We start from the raw sequence: 19,310 nt of genomic DNA, 5'->3' as shown, positions 1-19,310 counted from the left end.
CCCTGCAGCACAGGGCTCCCCTTCCAGCCGCACGCCAAGCTGGCTAACCGGTGCCAGAGGGTGGGGCCCTGGCGCAGGTGCTGAGGATGCAGAACCAGGTAGTTTACGCGAACAGCTGATTTAACAACAGACACCAAACAGAGAAATTATCATGGAGCTGTAAAGATAAATCCTGCGGCTCAGGGGGAATTTTTAATCTCCAGTAGTTATTTCCAGAAGTCAGTGTCATTGGAGTGAGGCCACTCATGAGCAACAAGGAGGCAGTCAGGACATGGCTCTTAGGCAGTTTTCTTGTCTGGGAACTTTATTAAGCCACCTAAAGTTCTAGCTGAATAAGTCTAGTTTGTCATTTTAACTCATTGAGTGATCACGATCTTGGTGGTTGTAGAGTTTCTGGGACAGATCCGAGTAAGCAACAGCATAAAAAGTTTAAACGTAAGCACATAGAGCAAAATTCCGATAACAATCATTGATAATGTTGGAAGTCCTGCCTATACCTGATGGAAGCCAACTCAAAATATCTACAGGGAACCAGAAGGTGTCATTAAAAGACACGAACTGGAGATGCCCTGTGCTACTTTTCTAATTTTCTCAAGTTGGAATTCAATGTCATCAGTCACAAGTATCGACCCAGGAACAGTAGGAGGTGGCACAAATGGTGTTTTGTTCTTCAAGAAGACAACCAAACATTGTCTGATTATCTAACGCAACCCCTGCTAGAGAATCCAGGGATCCTGGTTGTTGAGCCGAGGCCTGAGCAGTGGAGTTTGCTAATGCAGCTACGGTTAGGGATAAATTCTTTGTCAATAGGTCATTATGGATTGCACCAATCCAAGGAACAAAGCTTTCGGAAATGGTAATCAATGGAGATGAGGTGTAAAAAGCGGGTTAGACCCATGAGACAGTGGTTTTTTGATTTTTTTTGTTTTTTTTTAAAAGACTTGAAATGGACTGTTATGGTAGACCAAAAGACATTGTCCTACCATACACCAACTCTCTAGGCATTCATATATCTGGGGTTCCCCTTTGTAATCACATGTAATAGCAAAAGTGTAACCAAAAGGGGCACATAGTACATGGCCAAGAGTATATCAGGGAATGGACTTAGGAATACATTCCAGCCAAGGACCAGTGCCGTCATTGCAGTTCACCAAAGGGCCAGCTGGTAACCATCTGGACCCTGTGTGACGAAAAGCTTGACAAACACAGTTGAGGTTACACCTCTTACAGTTTTGGGTCAGCAATTTGTCTGATGCTGGAGGCAAAGGAAAGAGTGAGAGTGTATACAGTTAGTTGGACTGTTAGATGAATGAATCTTTAGAGAATGGTTTTTTGGGGGGGACACCTAATCAAATAGTCTTACTCTGTAGGCAGTTTTAAGGGTTGGACTTGAAGCCTACTGCAGCATTGGGGACCAAGGAGAAATTGGTGGTGGGTATAACTAGCGGGGATCTTTAGATCTGGATGATCATGGTCTTTGGAGACACACAAGCATTCAAAGAGATTTTTCCTAGTTGCTATATTTTGGGGATAATTCACTAGAACATTATTTTTCCATTTGCCAACAGAAGTGCCCTCAGAGGAGGAAAAGACTCCGGCTAAGATTAAACTGATTTTTACAAAGCACTAGTCACCATTTTGGACATAACACAGGAAGTCACTAAGGGATATTCCCAAACCACCAGCTAATTAACTGGACCTTCTTTAGCAAGGCGATAAGCATAAAAAGAGCAATTAACCATAACATTCCAAAAGCCTCAGGGACATTAGGCATATCAATCTTGGTAATTAGGAAATTGTGAAGAATGTTGAATTATTAGGTATCTAAGAGGCTCAATAAATTTATCAGCATGATCTTGATAGAGCAGGTCTGCCGTGACGAGGATCAGTTATAAGGTCAGAGTAGGGCACAGGGTCCAGAATCTTGGGAAAGCTGTCAACTTCGATGTTATCTGCTTGACTACCTACTTTTCATCTTAACTCTCCAGTCAGCTCCGAGGTCCAGTTGGGCATTGGAGCCTTCATTAAATGAGAAACATAGATCCAAGAATCAATGCCTTTAAGTTTTGTGATGCAAGGATTAGATAAGAGTGCCCGATGTGGTCCTTTCCCTCGAGGTTGCAAAGATTCTTTGTGCAGTTGTTTTCCCAGCAGACAAAAATCACCTGGTATAGACTGCGATGTTTGTTGCCTTATCTCCTGGGAGCACATTGTGGAAAGGTTGTTCTACCGAGGGATGGTTTTTACCTAAGGCTCTGATTATTCCTTTGCAATATTGAGCAGGTCTCTCTTTTTTTAAAAAAATATATCTTTATTGATTTCAGAGAGAGGAGGGAGAGGGAGAGAGAGAGAGATAGAAACATCAATGAGGAGAGTCATTAATCGGCTGCCTCCTGCACGCCCCCCGACTGGGGATGGAGCCCGCAACCTGGGCATGTGGCCTGACTTGGAATAGAACTGGAGACCTAAGTCGATGCTCAACTGCTGAGCCACACCCTGCCAGGCAAGCAAGTCTCCTTTAATTAGTTGAATACAAAAACAGGGGGTGCCAAATGCATGGGTTGACTGGTAATTATTTCAAATAGGGACCATTGGTGTTTCCCAAAGGGAGCAGCTCTCAGGTTGGAAAGGACCTGAAGAAGTGCTTTAGGCCAAGCTCATTTTAAGGCCTCCACAAATCTGCCAATTGAGTTTTAATAAGGCCATTCGCCCTATCGGTCTAGAGGACTGAGGGTGATAAACACAATGAAGATGCTGTAGAATGGACCAGGCCTCACAGACTTGTTTCATCAGATGCCCATAAAATACTGGGGTGGGCAAAAGTAGGTTCGTAATAATAATGAACGCTACAAACATTAATAAAATAGTAATACAAGAATAAACTCTGTTTCACATACTCACAACTGTAAACCTACTTTTACACCCCCCCCCCCCCCCCCGCACGTTCCGCAGTCACTATGTAGTTCTGAGGGTATGTCCCGGGTGGGTATGATCTTTTCTAAGAATATTTTTGCAACTGCCCAAAGCAGTGGCTTGTCAGCAAGGGAATGCTTCAACCCAATGAGAAAACATGCAAACCACAGCAAGAAGAAACTGGCAAGCTTGGGAAGGAGGCAGTTGGACACAATCCATCTGGCATGCTTTGAAAGGTCCTGTAGGCAACTCAGAGCGCCCAGGAGCTGCATGGGTAGTCTTTTCTGGATTGTACTTAGGACGTAAGGTACAAGTCAATTGTGTCTCTTTGGTGGCCCTTGAGCTATCTCCCCACCAGTGTTGGTCTGTCACACTTATAAGTTTATCAGCTGCCCAGGGGATCATCTGATGAGTCATTTCTATCAAGGGTCTTTTCATGGGCTCTGGCAGGGTAGGTTTCTTGGTTGGGCCATCCTGTAAATCTGTCAGTGGACTGAAGCTACAACTACTGTTAGCTCAGTAAAGTTTTTCCTTGTAGGGTGCCCCAGATTGAGCATCCTTAATAATGAATATTAGATTTTCCTTTGGGAGGTAAGTAATGTTGGCTACAAGGGCTTTGGTTCTGATGGATTTTGGCCTTGGTTCTGATGGATTTTGGCCTTGGTTCTGATGGATTTTAAGGCGGCAGTCCTCACTACCCAATCAGCCAAATTACTGCCTTTAGCTTCTTCTGAGTCTAATTTTGAATGCCCAGGAGCTTTCATAATGGTCAAGGAATACAGAAGTTGGACTGAGACGATAATTTGTTAACAAAGAATCCTTTCTGAATTCGAGATCCTCCAGAGGTTAGAAATCCTCTCTGTTTCCAGATCATACCAAAATCATAAATGGCCCCAGAGATGTAAGGACTGTTTCTGTAAATATTCACAGCTTTACCATTGGCTGAAGTGCGAGCTCCAGTCAAGACGTCGAGTTCAGCCTGCTGAGCTCAAGTGGCTGTCGGTAGCTCGGCTGCTTTGACCACCTTCATCTAAAACAGGACCCATCTGTGAAGCAGAGAGTTCTGCATTCATAATAGGAGTTTCCTGTAAGTTAGCTCTAGGTGTCAGTAGTTGGTCAAAGTCAAAGTGTCATGAGATTTCTCCTTAAAGGCAGAGGAAGGCGAGTTGCAGGGTTGAGATTATTGCAGCGAGAGAGTGTGATGTGGGGAGAAGTAACAGGATTTCACAAAAGGTAAGACAGCTTGCGGAAAGGTTTTGAGCGTGATGAGAGTTTAATAAAGCTTCTATTGCCTCAGGAACATAAATGGTGAGGGAAGAGCCGGTGACGATTTCTTCTGTTGATGTGGCAAGAGCTGCTGTGGCTGCAATGGCTCTCATGCAGGGAGAAAGTCCTTTGGCTACTAGGTCTAATAAGGGCTGTAATAGCCACTTCTCAGGAGAAGCAATATGCTTCTTACAAATCCAAGTTGGCCGACAGAGCCGATCCCCAAAAGAACTCTATAGGGCTTCCATATGAAGGGAAGAATAGATTTTGTTAGTCCAATAAAATTATTTTATTAATTATAGACATAATACACAGCTACGTTGCCCTCATGAAAAAGAATTAGATATAGAGATAAGGCCGCATTCACTCTTTCTTCCCTCCTCACTCATATCGATTTGGGCTTTATCTTTCCAGACCACTTTTTACGTATTTAAGTGCACATATATACCTGCAGAAAACATACAGTTCTTTTGTTTCGTCTCATGTTGTTGTTTTATGTAAAGGTTACCGAAATGGCTCACTCTGCCATGTGCTGTTCCTGTTGACCACATGTCTAGGGGAGCTTCCGTGTGGGTTCACGTCGACCTACCTCATTTCCCCTCCACCTCACCTCTTGAAACTGTTGCATACTATTTAACAAATGGCTGTTTCATAAGTTAAAACGCTATTTTCCTATTGATGGATATTTACATTGTTTTTAATTATTTACTTTTATACACTATCATGCCCTAAACATCCTTGGACACACCTCTGAGTGCATGTGTGCAAGATTTTGAGGATAGAAAATGAGCTGTGGTATTTCAGGGTCCCCGGGCTTCTAGAATATTACCAGAGACTGCCCAAATTGTCCTCCAAAGTGGCCAGACTAGTTTACCTCCCAACAGCAGTGTCAGAGCCCTCATTGCCCACGCCCTTTATGGGGTGTTCTTGCAATTAAAGTTGCATTTCTCCACTAAAATTCTTCTCATCACAATTTTTTCCTGATTTGTACTTGTAGTTGGTAGAGCACCCAGTTAATTCACAGGCACTCCTTCACTTTGGCCTTTAGATGTGATTTATAAGCAGCATCGACTTGCACTTGAAGGGAGACACAGTCTGACACATGCCTCTGCTGAGAAGAGAAACCAGCTCATTCAGGATTCCAGGCATGGGCTGGCAGGCCAAGGGCTTACGCAGGAAAAAGGTGTTTACAAGAAGGGCAAGTGTTTGCGTGTCTGTTAGGATTTTCACATGTTCTGCATTTCCACGCTTTGTGGTGACCAACCCTTCTCCCCTGGTTTCTGAAGTTTGCAGTGTCAGTGTTTACCCCTGGGCTCCCGAACCTTCCACAGTCAGAGAAATGATTCAAAGTACTTAGTGTTTTTTTTAAAAAATATGTTTTTATTGATTTTAGAGAGAGAGAGGAAGGGAGAGAGAGAGAAACATTGATGAGATAGAAACATCAATCAGCCACCTCCTTCATGCCCCCCTACTGGGGATTGAGCCCCAAACCCAGGCACGTGCCCTGACCTGGAATCGAACTGGGGACCTCTTGGTGCGTGGGACTACACTCAACCCACTGAGCCACACTGGCCAGCTGTTTTTTTACTAGGGGCCTGGGGTTTTGCATTTTATTTAATCTTTACAATTCTTCCTCCCATTCTTATGTTATTGCAGTCATTTTGCAGAATAGAAAACTGAGGTTCAGAGGTCAGGTAACTCATCTAAGGTGAAATCAGGATGAAAAACCAGGCCTACCAGGCTCTACATCTTTATGAACTGCTTTAACGTAGAGAAAGTGAGACAATCATGATATGGGACAATACAGATGGTAGAAAGACTGTATCAGCAACAAATATGGGAGGCATAGGAAACAGATTCATACATTATGTAGAGCTCTTTGCGGTTTATAACAAATTACATATGTAGTATAATACAGTGGTCAAGAGCATATACTCTGGAGCAGATGGTCTGGCTTCAAATTCTGGCTCTGTCACTTGCTAGCCATGTGACTTTGGGGAAGTTACTTAACCTCTCTGTGCCTCAGTTTTCTCATCTATAAAGTAGGAATTAAAAATAATCCATATTTGATTGGGTTGTTATGATTAATAAGAGTGTCTGTGAAGCAATTAGAATAGTGCCTGGTACACAGTAAACACCATAAAAGTTTGTTATTATTACCTTTACTATGGTATTTGGTCTTCATTGTTGTTACTCCCATTTTATAAGTGAGGAAAAGGAAATGAGGGAGGTTAAGCAACTAACCCAAGATCATGGAGTCAGTCAGTGATAGACCTGGACCAGAAGCTAGGTCTCTGGCATCCTGGACAGGGTTTTCCACTCCTAGCACCGCCTCCCAACTTTACTAAATACAAGCAGAGGGGTCACTGCAGGCCTTGGAATGTCTGTGCAAGAAAAGGAAGAGCCAGGCACAATTCACGCTCTTCCTTCCTGAGAATCGAAGAAGGATGTGTCGAGAAAGAATTTCAGGAACTTCAGCACAGTGTGTAAAACATTCCACAACTCAGTCCAATTTCCTTTCATGAATTTTTACTAACATGTGAATCTACCTTTCCAATCTTCTTCTCTTCCCCTTCATCCCAGTCCCAGCCATCACCATCACCATCACCATCACCATCACCATCACCATCACCATCACCACCACCACCACCACCACCACCACCACCACCACCATCACCATCACCTGTCTTTGGACATCTAGAGAGGCCTTCTACCTGGCATCCCACCTTTAACCCATTCTCCCCACTATAGCCAAAGACATATTTCTAACCACAAATCTTATCATGCCAGTTCCCTGATTAAAACCCTTCAGTGGCTCCCCACAGCTCTAAGGACTTGGAATAAAGCCCTTCCATGCGTCCCATGAGACTGTTCAGAGCTGAGCCTTTCTTCTTCCTCCCGCCGCCTGGCTCAAGCCTGAGCTCCTGTTGGACTGCACGTCCTTCAGTTCCTCTGATCGGCGCTCGGGGGTTGGATACGCAAACCCTTTTCCTCGGAACTTCCTTAGCCGGGCCAAGTCCTACTCATCCTTTAAGCTTCTGCTTAGAACGCAGCTCTCCTGGGAAGCCTTTTTGCATGTTTCACTCCGCTTTTCCTTACAGCCTCCTGAACCTCCTCCTTGATAGCATTTGTCATGGAGCATTATTGTAATTGCTGTGTCCTTGCCTATATGTCCCACTAGAATCTAGGCTTCCTGAGGGCAATTGCGGTGTCTCTTTGGTTCAGCGTAACACCTGGCACCTAGCACAGGGCCTGAAATGAGGGTTCTTTACACATCAAAGATAAGTACAGACACTAATCGAAGCTGGGAAAGTGGAGGCTATTGCCAGAGAGGAACTTAAAAATAGAGTGAGAAAATAAGATTATTAAGGGCCGACACATCAGGAACACCTCCAGGGATGGTGACAGAGATTGCTTAGATGGCCAAGAGGAGACAGTGGCATCATGATGGGAAGAGACCCTGAAGAAAGGAGCCGGGATGAGGGAGAAGAGGGGATTGCCGATGGAGTCAGCTGCCAGAGTAGGCGGCTGTGGAAGCGGGGGACCAGCTACCCTGGGATGCCGGGGACTGTCCCGGTTTTAAAACTGAAACTCCTGTGTTCCAGGAAGACCCTTACTTAGTCCAGGCAAATCTAGCTTGGCTGCCCTGGGTGGAATCGAGATACCAGAGGTGCCAGCAGCTTTGGACAAGGGCTGCCTCTCCCTTGAGCCACGAGGGAAAGTAGGGAGGCCCAGAAGGTCAGGTCACCTCAACAAGTGGATGGCCTTTGGAACCAGGGGAAAGCTCTGCTTCTCAGCTGTGTGATCTCCTTGAACTTAACCTCTCAGATTCAGTTTCCTGTAATTTGGGATAATTAAACCACAATGAGCCGTGTGGAAACTCCTATCCCAACTGGAGGCTCGCAGCTAGAGTTAGAATTTTTAGTTTCCATTCTTTCCTCACTTTTGCCGCCGCTCTCCTCTCCCACTGGTCCATCATCTGTTTCTCTCTCTCTTTTTTTAAATATTAAAATAATTAATCATTTTGATTTTGATTTTGACTTCACGTTTGTTCTCTGAACTCGCCAGCTCCTCACTTAAAAAGACCACTCACCGCTAGGGGGCGGAGCGGAACAAACGAGGATGGGCGCCTCTCTAGCCCTCCCAGGCGAGGTCTCTATGGCGCCTGACCATCACGCCGCGCGGAGGGGGCGGGGTTCTCTCACGTGACCCGGGTGCCGGGTGTCGGCGCAGACGCGGTGGGCGCGTCGCCGTCGCCGGGCTCCCGTCATCCGCTCCGCTCCGCTTTCGGTGCACTTGAGTCCGCCGCCCCGCGGTCCTGCGGCTCTCCGTCCTGCCGCTGCGGGCCGCGGGGCCGAGGCCATGTCCCGAAAGCAGGCGGCCAAGAGCCGGCCGGGCAGCGGCAGCCGGAAAGCCGAGGCCGAGCGCAAGCGGGACGAGCGGGCGGCGCGCCGGGCCCTGGCCAAGGAGCGGCGGAACCGGCCGGAGCCCGGCGGCGGCGGCGGCGGCGGCGAGGAGGAGTTCGTGAGCTTCGCCAACCAGCTGCAGGCCCTGGGGCTGAAGCTGCGGGAGGTGCCGGGGGACGGGTGAGGCGGGCCCGGGAGCGCGGGAGGCGGCGCCGGGGGACGCGCCGGGCTTGGCGACCGGCGCCCGCTCTCGTCCGTCCACTCACTCTGGCGGCCGCAGTGCGCGGGGCGTCCCGCGGCGGGCGAGGCGGCGAGGGCCCTCCCCGGGGACGCTCGGGTTACCTCAGCTTCCCCTAGTCGTGGCAGAGGCGGTGAGGAAGCTGTAAAGTGGTCCGGAGAGAGAATTGCGGAGCAGAGCTCCCTTAGATCGGTGTCCAGGAAGGCCTCTGAAAGGTGACATTTAAGCTGAGACCTGCGGGGATGAGATGGAGCCAGTCGCTTGAAGAACGACAGCGGGACAGCACGTAGAGCAGGCACAGTGACAACCGGACAACTAGAGGCATAGGCGGCCTCACTTGCTGTAACACTTGGCCTCCTTTGAGTCCTTACTTTTGGGTCCCCCCCACCCCCACCCCCACCCCCTTTGGGAAATGCGGTCAGCGAGGGCCTGCGTGTTGGCTGAAGGCAACTTCTCTGGTTCTCACTTCCATGGGCCTCAGTTTCGCTTGTATAAGCAAGCTTCCTTTGGGTTTGGGTTAGGTAAAATGTGGTAAATAAATGGACGAGAGGTAGAGAATGGGAGAAAGGAGGGGGAAATGGTTTCGGGAAGGGAGATGTGGAAGCAGGAGCGTGGCTGGAAGACGGAAAAGGTAGGGGAGAGGGGAGAACGGTTGGGACCCGCACTGCCTGTGGACTGGCCCGGATTTACCTTTGCCGTAGTTCCTGCCCGTGCTCAGTGCTTTAGGCTCAGTGGATGGAGCTTCATTACATTGTATTTCCCCCCCACCTGGCGCAGCGCCTGGCACAGAGGCGCTCAGTACATTTTTGTTGGATGAACGAGTGATAAAAGTATAGAGGGAGACCAGCTAGACCCTTGGCAGGGCCTCTCAAAGGGGCACGTCCTCAGTGGAGTCACTCCAGTTGCAGACTTGCTTTGCTGGGTCTTGTTTTTCACCTAGTCCCTTGATTCTGCCAAAGTAAAGTTTATTAACTACTCAGGGCCTTACTTATTTTTATCAGACTCACAAGCACGAGACACTGCGTTATAAACCAGAGTACCAATTGAATACGGTGGGATTGGGGCGGCGCTGTTCCTTGCACATGGTTGGGTTGCTTGTGTCTGCTAAGCTGGGCATGGTGTTCTCAGTGTTAGGGCGCACAGGCACCTGAAATGTTCAACAGAAGAAGGTTGCTTATGAGCGGAAATCACACCACAGGGAGCTGTAAATTCTTGAGGGAACTTTCCTAATGCTGTGGGCAACTTTGGGGATGCTACCTCTCCACCCCCCCAAAAGAGAGCATGCTTCTGGCTAAGAGGAGCTGGGAGTACATGGATGACTGACACTTAAGGAGTTCTTGGCCTAGTAAGAGAAACATAGCAGTGGGTCTCAAACATTTCGGTCTTAGGACCCCTTTTCACTCTTAAAAATTACTGGGCACTCCAAAGAGCTTTCGTTTATGTGGGTTATAGCTAGCAATATTTACTATATTAGAAAGTAACAGAGAAAAATTTAAAACAAGAATCTGCAAACACATTCCATTAGCTGTCAGAGTGATAACCTCATAATGAGATCCCCTCTGGGAAACTCCACAGAGTGACAAAGGTAAATAACATCTTGGTTATGAACTAAGGGATACTCTGAAAGGGTCTCAGAGATACTTTCCCTACCCTTGCAAACTGGACGACACGTTTAGAATAGGTTATATAAATAAAGTGAAGTTTGATTACTTTTAACAGTGATTGATTACAGAGGTGCTGTTGAGAAGGAAGTGACTCCCACTCCCTGAAGTGGTCAGGGGCACCTTCTCACTCATTCAGCAGATTCTCACTGAAACTTACCCAGCGCTAGGTGCCTCTCAGAGGAGGTCACGTACAGACTGGGTCATGAAGGACCAGTAGGAATATGCCAAGAGAACATTCCAGGCAGAGGAGTAATATATGTAAAGGCACCGGGGCACATTTATTTTGAAGAGATCTACAAGTTTAGGATGACAGGAATGTAGGATACAAGGGTGGAAGTCAGGGCGATGAGGCTGCGGAGACCAGAGGTCAGCTTGACTGGAGCACTCATGCTTCTCACTTCCAAGGTCTTTATTCTTTGGACAGTGTTAGGTAAAACGATAATTCCTCGTATGGGCTCCATGAACTAACAAATTCTTCCCGTGGGTACCATGGGATGGACTGTGGGGTCAGCCCTTCTTAGTATTGTGGTGTGTTTGGACATGTGATAATAGGCTTTATCGCTGCAGTGGATGATGTTTCCTGTGTAGTGAGGAGCTGGCAGGTATTGAGAACTCTTTGATGAAATATAATAAAGTTATGGTAATATAAAAAATGGTTGATAGGCTTCGCTCTTCCATCTTTCCATTCTGGTCTGATTACAATATTGAGTAGCCTGAGAGAGCATTTTGCTGTGTAGGCATGCTTGTTGGTGGTATGGTATTTGTAGAACTCTGGAACCTCCAGGAGTTTGGGGTTAAATTAGCTGGTATCCTCTGAGTCTAATGTTTCCACGAGTTGAGTCAGTTTAGCATAGATTAATTAGGGAGCTATTTATGGGGTTTTGCAATGCATCATGGGCCACTTTCATATTTGTTATGTTGTCTGGAAGGTGGACCCACATAAATTGGATTTAATTTCAAAACAAGAAAGATTTTAACCTTGATGTTGTCCTTAAAAACATCACTGGCTATAGTGTGAAAAGAATCTCTTATTGGATTAGGCAGTACAGACAACATTAGCGTCTCTTTGAACTATAGTTGTATCCTACTAAGTATAGCCCTAACTTACATAACTAATTAGTAGTGTTCTAAAATTAAAACATCAAAGAATCACTAATTTCAGCCATTTATCTCTGTCCCAAAACAAGTTGTTTTGTTTTTTATTTTGTTTTCATAATGGATCTTGGTGATGGAAGGGTATTTACATGTCATCTTTCCTGTTTATTAGCTACCTGCATCACCGGTACAGCAGCCTCAGCTTTTGTTTCCAGCACATTGGTTTTCAACCCTAGTGGCACAATAGAATCACCTGGGGAACTTTGGAAAAAATACAGTGCCTGGGCTTTCCCCTAGGTCAGCTACAACAGAATCTTAGGCAGTGGAACCGGTTATTGATATTTTTTTAAAAAGTCTACAGGCAATTCTTAATGTGCAGCCATAATTGAAAACCACTGATTTATTAGAGTCTAGATTCTAGACTAATGTTTCTCGAACTTTAGCATGTAACAGAGGCACCTGGAGGGCTAGTTAAAACAGTTGGAGTGATTAGATTTCTGGGCCCCAACCCCAGTGTCTGATTCAGTAGGCCTGGGATGGCTCCAGAATTTTCGAACAGGTTCTCAGGTTATGCTGATGTTGCTAGTCAGGGACCACACTTTGAGAATCAGTGGTATAGAGCAGCTCTGTCCCACAGGAAAAAAAAAAAGGAAGCCATGTATATAATTTAAAATTTCCCCCCTAGCCACATTAAAAAACTAAAAAGAAACAGGTGAAACTATTTTTAATATGTATTTTAAGCCATCCTGAGTCTATACATATACACCCTGTATCCTTAGAGCTGAAATAAAATTTCCTTTTATTTGCTAAAATCTATATCTCTGTACAGTTTTAGTTTTATATTATTGTACAAATATAACCTTTCACTATGACTAGTAGTTGGAGGTAGCCTTTAGCCCTGAGCCTTCCTTAGCCTAAACATCAGTAGTTGTTTATATTCTTTTATGCATTTTAAAACCACATCATTTCATCTGAACATGTCCCTTAAAATGCAGTCACCAGGATGGTACCCAGTACCCTAGGTGTGGTCTGACCTCAAAGACTAGAACAAAATCTGTCCTCGCTCCTTTCTCTGCACATGGACTACTATTACTGCAGCCCATTTTTTTTTATGTCTATATTAACAGTCGTGGCCCATACTGAATTATCAAGCCCTTAAAACCCTTACATACTACTTGTGTAATTGGTTGTTTTTGTGAACTCAAATGCAAGACCTTTCCATAGACCCCTGTAGCACGGTGGTTCTTAAGTGGGGATGATTTTGTCCCTCTGGGGAACGTTTGGCAGTGTATGGAGACATTTTTGATTGTCACCACTGGTGGGGAGGGAGGTGGTGGTAGAATCTAGTTGATAGAGGCCAAGGATGCTCCTAAACTTCTGCAGTTAACAGGACAGCCCCCACAGCACAGAATTATCCCCAGATGTCAATAGTGTGGGGCTTGAGAAGTCCTGCTGTAGTGTAGTGGGTGAAGGGTGGACCTAGGACAGTGGGATCTCCTGGAGGTCCTTTGGGCAGTGATTGCTTTGTTCTCTCTCATCAGCGTCCAAGTGCTCTCCCTGGGCTCCCTAAGGGAATCAGGTTGGCTGTAGTGATTGTTCACATTTCCTGTGTTATTACCTTGCAACTGTCAGAAAAGGAAGTGATTTGTCTGTGTGGTTTTTTCATTTTGACTATTTTTAGTGAGCTCAGGAAAGTTTGGTAAATGTAGAAAAAGATATTAAAATAATGTGTAATTTAACATTTACTTCTAATTCTACCCAGGAGTAACTACAGCTGACATTTTGGTGCCTGGGTTTGAGTCCTGTGTCCACCGAGTCCTAGCAGTGTGCCCTTGGGTGAGCTACCCCAGGGGGAGAGTAGCAGAACCTGGCTCAGAGCTGTGAGGACTAAGCACCTGTAGTACATGTGAAGTGTTGGCAGCAGTGCCTGGCACATTGTAAGGGGTGTTTCAGTGGGGGGTCAATGTTTTTTCTTTGCATACATTTGTGTGTAGTGTGCACGAACGTGTTTGGCCTCATGCAATGTAGTTTTATGCCTACGTTTTTGGCTTATATGGAGAACATTTGCCTGTGTTACTAAAAGTACTTAGAAAGCCTGTTACTTTCTGTAGAACACCATGAATTTTGATATATTAAATGTAAAATAACTAAATACATAATTTGGGCTAAATAACACCTTTTGAGCTAGATTAAAAAAATAGACCTAAAGGTTTAAGAAAACTTTGAGAGAAAAGCTTAAATTGAGAAGGCTTTATTCATTAGCTTACCTCCCCCCCCCGACTGAAAAAAGACTGCCATTGTTAGATTTTAGCAAAAACTCCTCAGTCTACTAGAGAATTACTCTGTTCTAGTCCCTTCTAGAATCTTGTCTCAGACTGATGCAAAGTTGCTTGGTTTCTAGTTTATAGAATCTGTCATCTTCAAATATTTCCTCCCTCTTTGCAAAAAATAAAGTAAAAAATAGTATAAATCCTTATACATTTGAAGAGATTCCTGCCTCTCTATACTTTGTATTGAAAATTCATTTTTCTGAGTTGATAAATAAAAACAAAAAACCTCTTTCTCCTATGCATTTGTGTCTAAAGTCCTCCTGGAAGTGATAAGTTTATATTTTGGAGTTATATCATAGGTCTTCATTTGGAAGAGTAAACAGTTTGGCGTGAAACTGGGCAACTGTTGGCTTCAGAATAGCTTCTTTCCTCAGTTTTAAGGATACCAGATTGTGTTTGTCTTGTTTCAGGCTCTGTGTATCTGGGCTTTGTGTGTATGATATAGTTTGGAATTTTAGAAGCCTTGGAGGGGTTTGAAAGTATTGGTAACTCTTTAAGTTTATTACCAGCATTTTAATTTTAGAAACAAAATAAAAATCATGTTTGAAGTTTTCGTTTGGCAGGAATAGCAACAGCTTGTGGCTCCCTGGGTGAGAGGTGAGGAGCCCAGGAGGAGGGAAAGTGTTGCGTACCCATTGCCCAGGTACCTTTCATAGCTTTCTCCACTGTGTTCTTAGGACTCAAGCAGGGTGCTCAGTTCAGTTTGTATTGGAAGCTTGACACATTACTGTCTTTTGGGTGCTCTCTGTTAGGTGAATGACTAGTTAGCTGGGCAGCTATAGTGAAACTTGTTTCAGAAGAGAGGCAGTAGATATGATTTATCACTATGGAAGAGCATCTGGGAGTCAGAGCCCTTGAGAAGTGGCCTATAGTGTCTGGACCCTGTCTTCAGGCAGTTAGCGTATCACCAGCTTCACTTGTTGAAGCAGCTGAGACCCAGGGATGTGTAATGACTTTTCTGAGTCAGCAGCTAGTAAGTGGGGAATAGAGTCCTTGTTTGTGCCTCTTACGAAGGTCACATAGTTGGACATCTGCCCCAGTGCTCTCCCCTCAGTATTTGGGAAGAATCCCAGAATGTCAGAGTTGAGGCTTTCTCTTCTCTGTGTGGAGGATTTCCATGAATGGCTCAGCATGAAGCATCATTGTTTTAGATGAACTAAATTCATTTTTAGAAGGTTTTGACCAACATTTTTGTTTTAATAGCAATTGCCTGTTCAGAGCTCTTGGCGATCAGTTGGAGGGACACTCACGAAATCATCTCCAGCACCGACAAGAGACAGTGGACTACATGATAAAGCAGCGGGAAGATTTTGAACCCTTTGTAGAAGATGACATTCCCTTTGAGAAACATGGTAGGTTCACTGTGGGACACTGGATTCCCCAGGAGTAATCCATTGGTAACTAAATCCATAGCACCCCCCTCTCCTCCCCTACCAGGGATTTGGTTACATAAACTATGGCATGTATTCAACAAATCTGCTCTGCAGTAGGCGGCATGCTAGGCAGTTGGGATTCAGTAGGTTTAGATGTGTATGCCCTTAATAAAAATGACGATGTTCATTGACTTAAAAAGTTCTTCATGGCTTCTAATTCAATGGGGGCCATTGAATAAAGGAGGAAGCAGGCTATAAAATACTGTGTATAGATTGATCCTATTTTTAAGAGGTGTACACACACAGAAGCACACTAGAGAAATTCTAGAAAGATACTAACATTTTATGGTTGTTTGTTCTTGGCTCCATATATTTTTCAGAAACCACTTCCTTTAAACTTCTGTAAAGGGGAGATAATAGCACCTATTACAGGCTTTTTTGGTGAAGATTAAATTGAATTATATCATTAAAATAAGTTCTTAACTGTTAGCCATCTGGGGATGATGGATCTATGCATATTTTAAATTAACTTTTGTAGAGTTTTCTGATTTTAAATGATCATGTATTACTTTTATAATCAGAAAAAATCAAAGTCATTTTAATTTCTCACTGAAAACCCAAACACAACCTGTTTTCTTCAAGGCAAATTATTTAGTGATTTTAATTAGTTCCTTAATAGGCACAAATCTAGTAAGAAAATACAGATGAACTTTTAAACTTTAATTTGACAATTTACTGAGGATGTACTGTGCTAGGTGCTGATATATTTATGTTTTACAATAACATTTTCATCACAGAGCTCACAGTCTTATCTGTCTCTTATCAGGAAAGAGATAGTATTTCCTATGTGCTAACTCTGGGAACCATGTCAGGAAAGAACAGGGAGAGAGACTGAGAAGGGAGGTGAGTTAGGAGGTGCTCTGCACTGACCAGATGAAAGAGTGAGAGGGTCCCCACCAAGGCAGCTGCTGGGAATGATGGGGGGGGTCCAGACCAAGACACAGCTGGTAGTGTAATTGACAGGATTCATTGGAGGCGGGGAGGAGGGGAGAGGGGGAGACAGAGGTGATTCTGAAGATCCGGTTTGGGGAATGGCTGGGTAGCTGTACTGTTCACAGTAGAGAGGGCTGCAGGAGGAAGTCATTTGGGAGGGGAGCTATCAGTGGTTGTCTAGCAGGTAGGCACAATTTACCAGATGGTCAGCAATTTACCCACAGTTTACCAAATTAAATGCGGGTACACGGGGCAAGTTTTATAGTTTAGCCATATAAAATGAATTGTGTCATTGATTCAATTAAAATACTTTGGGTGAAGTGAGTTTTTAGTTTGTGACTTGAAATTCCACTTTGAACATCTTGAGTGAAGGTCAGGTGGTAGATTTCGGGGTATGATGGGGCAAGGAACTTGTTTCCAGTGTGATAGGCACTTTAGATGTATAGTGGGAAAGTGTTTTCTTCAAATGTCACTGTGCATTCCTGATCACTGGTTGGTGCTTCATAAAGAATTTGTGCTTCAAAGTGAGGAGTGGCTCTGACTGCCATTGCAGAAATGGAAAGAAACCTAGAAGTCTTAACATTCTGTTTGTGTGTCAGTTGAAGACTAGGCTTATTACATCATCATTCCTATCATAGTTAGGTGCTTTTAATGTCTGTCTACCCTGTTACACTGAGATTCCTGAGGGCAGGACTGTGCCTCTTCCCTAACATGGCAGTGCCTGGCACATGGTTGGCACTCCTAAGATATTTGTTGAATGAATAAATGAATGGCTCGCTTAACTTTTCAGGACCTAGTTACCCTTGCATCTGGCTGTATCTTTTAGGATTATCCTTTCCTCTAGACTGTGGCTTTGGAGAACCAGCAACATCTTTTCTCCAGCTGAACAGATACCCAGATCAGAATCCTGAATGTTCTTAATGCTCCTCTCCCTCCCTCCTCATACCCAGTCATTCATTAAGTTTTGTCAGATCTACCTCAGTATTTTTTCTCTCGCTGCTGCCACCTGTAAAATTGGGCCTCTGTGCTCATTAGCCTAGATTTCTTCAATACTCTTTCGACCGGTCTCATTACTACTTGACCCATTCACTTTGTGTTTTGCAGCCAGAATAGTGACCTACATGTACATCTAATGTGTCTGCCCCTATCTACAAGCCCTTGGCTGCTCCCCATTGACCTCAGGATAAAGTCCAAACTCTTGAGTTCTTTGCAGTTTGTGGTTTTCTTATTTCTCTATCCTCACTTCCCCCCCTGCTGCTTTAGCATTCTAAGTTCCTACAATAGTGTATCATCCACAGACTCGTCTGTCCACCTCTCTCATCTCTCCCTCTGGAACTTCATTTCTCTTCTAGCTCCTACCTGTCATTTGGGGATTAGCTTAGTTGTCTATCTCGAGAAGCTTATCTAATGATACACCTCACTTCCCCCTCCCCACTACCACACTGACTTATGCCCCCTATCTGGAGTTAGCCAAGCGGCAAGGTTTTAGGGCACAGCCTTCCTCAAGACTTCCCTCACTTCTGACACCAACTGCAAGTTTGGGGTTTCCTGAAACTGCTCTCAGGTTTAATGGTTTGCTACAAGGACTCACAGAACTCACTGAAGGCTTTATACCCACAGGTATAGTTTACATGGCAAGGTTATACATCAAAATTAGCCAAAGGACAGAGTGGAGAGGTTCCAAATGCGAAGCCTCTCTTGTCCTCAGGATGCATCTTCCTCCTGGCGTCTGTGTGATACAGAGTATTGTCAGCCCTGAAGCTCACCTGAACTTGGTGTCCAGTTTTTAATGGTGTTTCATTGTGTGGGCATTATTGATTGGTGCCTAGCTCCCCAGCTCTCAGTTCTAGCTGACGTCACATGGCCAAAGAGTCACCTCATTAGCTTAAACTATCAGGTGTGGCTGAGGAGCCCACCGTGAATAATAGAGACATTCCTATCATTTGGGACATTTGAAGGGTTTAGCGGTTGTCTCCCAGGAGCCAGGGACAAAGGCCAGACCTTTCTTTGGGCAAGGCCAAATTCTTTACCATACATCCCTTTTCTGTAGTGCTTATGCATCAGTAGTGCCTATTTTTTGTTTGCCCCCAATTGGTTGTAAACTTCTCAAGGGAAAACTGACAGGCTATATAATGGAATAGCGAAAAGCCAGGATCTTGGAGTTGGGCTGCTTGGGATATAATCTCAGCTCTGTGTACTGGCTCTGTGACCTTGGGCACAGTAATTAATTACTCTGAGCCTCGGTTTCCTCATCTTTAAGATGGTGTGCATGATAATATCTCTCAGGATGGTTTTGAGGATTAAAAGTGATAATCCATGAGGAGTAAAGCAGTGCTTGACACATAGGATGCATTCATTAATGCAAATTATTATAATCACTGTTACATTTCCTCTGTCTTTTATAGAGTAAGGCTTATGGGAAACATTCAGTAAGTGTCAATTGAAGGAATAAGTAAACGAATCTTCTCTTTATGAATGATTGGTGCCCTTTTGAGTAGCAGTCTGCATATTGTTGAAGCATCTAAATTCTTAGACTGACAATGCTAATGGAGTTTGTTAGATGAATACCCTTGTTTCTCTCTATTTGAAGCTAAAGTACTAAAGCATGTTTGCATTTGGATCTTTCCATTAAAAAGATTTCATTTTTCTCTCTCTCCTGTTTCCATGCAGTGGCCAGTTTGGCAAAGCCTGGTACATTTGCTGGCAATGATGCAATTGTAGCCTTTGCAAGAAATCATCAATTGAATGTGGTGATTCATCAACTTAATGCCCCTTTGTGGCAGGTAGGTCACCTATTCAGGAGTTTAGCTGAAGCTTTTCTTTATAATTTAGCTTTGGGGATGTCCTAAGATGATGGGGCATGACCGGTGCTATTGAACTTTCTAGGGTAACTTGGACTGTGAGCCTAACCAAAGACTGGAAGTGTGTGGTGGCTTGAGATTACCCTGTGCCAAATTCACATGGAGTCTGGAGTATAATTCAGAAACTTAAATGCCAGAAACATTATTCAGCAGTCAGCTAATTGGGTAATT

At 44.5% G+C, this 19,310-nt stretch overlaps 1 protein-coding gene across 2 annotated transcripts in view; it reads left to right on the top strand.

Annotated features, from left to right (window-relative positions):
* Window positions 1–19,310, top strand: part of OTUD3 (OTU deubiquitinase 3) — a 63,313-nt gene that overhangs the window by 30,453 nt on the left and 13,550 nt on the right. The window contains exons 1-3 of one of the 2 annotated variants that reach the window (XM_087820194.1): window positions 8,417–8,765; window positions 15,116–15,264; window positions 18,949–19,061. In XM_087820194.1, coding sequence (XP_087676320.1) covers window positions 8,542–8,765; window positions 15,116–15,264; window positions 18,949–19,061 — 486 coding nt within the window. In that variant the 5' untranslated portion in view covers window positions 8,417–8,541. Of the gene's footprint in view, window positions 1–8,416; window positions 8,766–15,115; window positions 15,265–18,948; window positions 19,062–19,310 lie in introns of those variants that run through there. The other variant, XM_016214644.2, reaches the window with a different exon arrangement.

The sequence above is a fragment of the Miniopterus natalensis genome, chromosome 9, assembly GCF_054644295.1.
Source record: "Miniopterus natalensis isolate mMinNat1 chromosome 9, mMinNat1.hap1, whole genome shotgun sequence".
NCBI lineage: Eukaryota > Metazoa > Chordata > Mammalia > Chiroptera > Miniopteridae > Miniopterus > Miniopterus natalensis.
The sequence above is the reverse complement of the archived record's forward strand: the minus strand, read 5'-3'. Positions and strand labels throughout refer to the sequence as shown.